The sequence below is a fragment of the Triticum urartu genome, chromosome 5A (assembly GCF_056163025.1).
Source record: "Triticum urartu cultivar PI428250 chromosome 5A, HENAU_Tu73, whole genome shotgun sequence".
In the NCBI taxonomy this organism is placed as follows: domain Eukaryota; kingdom Viridiplantae; phylum Streptophyta; class Magnoliopsida; order Poales; family Poaceae; genus Triticum; species Triticum urartu.
In genome coordinates, this window is record NC_141877.1 from 498,501,604 (window position 1) to 498,504,583 (window position 2,980).

Below are 2,980 nucleotides of genomic sequence, written 5' to 3' on the forward strand. Positions count from 1 at the left end.
GTACATTTCATAATGAATCTAAAAATATTGATTTTGCATTGTTGAATATTGGTACTTTTTTCTATAAATTTGGTCAAAATAGAGATAATTTGATTTTGAAGAAAATTTATATGCAGACTATAAAGATCATGAAAAGATAATTTGACTTTGTAAGCTTTGATCAAGTTCATAGAGAAAACTACTTTCTTCGTCTTTTAATGTATATTTTTGATACCTCGGAAAACATCTTAAGACGGATGGAGTATTTATAGAGTTATGTACTCCCTCCGTTCTTTTTTCTACTCTGCGTATTAGATTTGTGTCATGTTAAACTTTGCAAAGTTTAAGTATAAAACTACATTTCGTAATGAATCTAACAATATTGATTCGTATTGTGAATATTGGTATTTTTTCTACAAATTTGATCAAAGTAGAGATAATTTAATTTCGGACAAAACTTATGTACAGACTAAAAAACCTGAGGGAATACTATAAAATATGAACCTACATGTTATGTTGATCATCGGCCATTCTATAAATGCCACATTTCACATGCCATCTAGTATCACTCACTGCAATCACAGTCTATCACTAGCTAGCTCAGCTGCCCTACACCGCACGCGGATTAGGTAGCCATGGCGGCTCATGACTCGGACCACGGCGGCGCCGTCCACGTCCTCCTGCTCCCGTACCCGAGCCAGGGCCACATCAACCCGTTCCTCCAGTTCGGCAAGCGCCTCGCCTCCCACGCCGGCGTCCGCTGCACGCTCGCCGTCACGCGCTACCTCCTCGGCCAGGGCCGGGACCCGTGCCCGGGCGCCGTCCACCTCGCCGAGATCTCCGACGGCTTCGACCGCGGCGGCTTCGCCGAGGCCGCCGGCGACGTCGCCGCGTACCTCGCCCGGCTGGACTCCGTCGGCTCCCGCACGGTGGACGAGCTGCTGCGGTCCGAGGCGGAGAAGGGCCGGCCCGTGCGCGCCGTCGTGTACGACGCGTTCCTGCAGCCGTGGGCGCCAAGCGTGGCCCGGCGGCATGGCGCTGCGTGCGCGTCCCTCTTCACGCAGGCGCCCGCGGTGAACGTGGCCTACGCGCACGCCGGGGCAGGGCGGCTGGCCGTTCCGGTTGTTGCTGGCACGGTGCCGCCGGAGCTGCCCGGCCTGCCGGCTGTGCTCGGACCGGACGACGTGCCGTCGTTCATGGCCAAAACCGACGAGTGCCCTGCGTACCTGGACCTGCTGGTGAGACAGTTCGTGGGGCTCGACGCCGCCGACTACGTCCTCGTCAACTCCTTCCACGAGCTGCAGCCACAGGTACGCACACAAGCTCGTCGCTCTCACTCAATGTGTCACTCTGTTCACTCGCTATAGACGGCACTAGGTACTGAAACACTACTATTGTCAAAATTTGGAAGGAATCGGAGTACATGGCGTCGATGTGGGGGGCCAAGACGGTAGGCCCGACGGTGCCTTCGGCGTACCTCGACAACCGCCTGCCGGACGACGCGTCCTACGGCTTCCACCTGCACACGCCGACCACGGCCGCGACCAAGGCGTGGCTGGACGCCCGGCCGGCGCGCTCCGTCGCGTACGTCTCCTTCGGCAGCATCGCCGCGCTGGGGCCGGAGCAGATGGCGGAGGTGGCGGAGGGCCTTTTCAACAGCGGCAAGCCATTCCTGTGGGTGGTCAGGGCCTTGGAGACGTCCAAGATCCCCGACGGCTTCGCCGACAAGGCGGGCGGGAAGGGGCTGATCGTGCCGTGGACGGCGCAGCTGGAGGTGCTGGCGCACGGCGCCCTGGGGTGCTTCGTGACGCACTGCGGGTGGAACTCGACGACGGAGGCGCTGAGCGCCGGGGTGCCGATGGTGGCGGTGCCGCACTGGTCGGACCAGCCGACGAACGCCAAGTACATCGAGGACGTGTGGCGCGTCGGCGTGCGCGCGCGGCCGGACGCGGGCGGGGTGGTGAGGCGGGAGGAGGTGGAGCGGTGCGTGAGGGAGGTGATGGGGAGCGAGGAGTACCGGACGAGGGCGGCGTCGTGGAGTGAGAAGACGAAGGCGGCCATGAGCGAAGGCGGGAGCTCGGACAGGAACATCTTGGAGTTTCTCCGTGGACTCGGGTCGAGGAAATCCGAGCGGTCGGGAGCGGCGGAAGATCTGTAGTCTTGTGCTGTTTCTCGTGGAAAATCTGCTGTCCGTCGTTTTGATGTCTCGTGCCATTTTTCTCTGACAAGTACGCGTCAGTATTAGCGAGAGCTTCCTACTGAATTTCTCTGAATAAAACCCAGTCCCCTTGAATGTGAAGCGAAGCGTGGAGAAACTTTCTGGTGTGGCTGGGCGCAGATGGGCCAACGATGCGAGTGGGCTGGCCGCAAATGTGACCACGGTTTAGTCACACTTCCCTGAGAAACAATTTGGACAAGTCCATTTTTTCTCAGTGCAGCTGAATCAAAATCGACTTGCACCAATTTGGTCAGTCAATTCTTTTTAGGAGCACTAGGTCCTTAGCAACCACTTGTTTTTTTTACTATAAACAGTAGGGTAAAACCCCACTGCAACCTTTATTAAATAAAGCAGAAAACAAAAAAAATGGTCTGATAGGCTTGAGATAAGCCCCAAGAAATACAAAGAATAAAGAACAGAAAGAAAGAGAAAAAGAAAGAAAGAGAAAACTAAGAAAACTAAAAAAGAGCTAAGAATCTAAAAAAGAACAACTAAAGCTACAATTACAACAAGGACTCCAACCAAGCAGTAAACTGTAATTCATATTTCTTCTTCATCCTGTATTTGAGTAATTTGAGCTCCTCCATGAAGATGAATTCCCAGCCTTGACATGTGTGGGTGATATTCTCAAAGATTTTATTGTTTCTGGATATCCACATGTTCCATGATCCTAAGATAATGATCTCCATGAAAAAAAAGGTAGTTGAGCTTGTCCTTGAGGTCTTGATATGCTTCTAATACAAAGATTAGGGGTTCTGGTAGGATAGATATAATCCCAGCATT

The 2,980-nt window shown here is 53.1% G+C and overlaps 1 protein-coding gene across 1 annotated transcript; it reads left to right on the plus strand.

The window, feature by feature from the left end:
* The first annotated feature begins 482 nt into the window (after positions 1 to 482).
* Positions 483 to 2,278, plus strand: LOC125510043 (UDP-glucosyltransferase UGT13248). The gene is made up of 2 exons (XM_048675131.2): positions 483 to 1,289; positions 1,391 to 2,278. The coding sequence occupies exons 1-2, from the start codon at positions 615 to 617 to the stop codon at positions 2,135 to 2,137; spliced, it is 1,422 nt and encodes a 473-aa protein (XP_048531088.1). The 5' UTR covers positions 483 to 614; the 3' UTR covers positions 2,138 to 2,278.
* The last annotated feature ends 702 nt before the right edge of the window (positions 2,279 to 2,980 follow it).

Excerpts from the sequence above, each read along its gene's own strand:
- LOC125510043 (XM_048675131.2), top strand. The coding sequence starts at position 615 with ATGGCGGCTCATGACTCGGACCACGGCGGCGCCGTCCACGTCCTCCTG. Across the intron at positions 1,290-1,390 it reads TCCACGAGCTGCAGCCACAG|GAATCGGAGTACATGGCGTC; the intron begins GTACGCACACAA and ends AAAATTTGGAAG.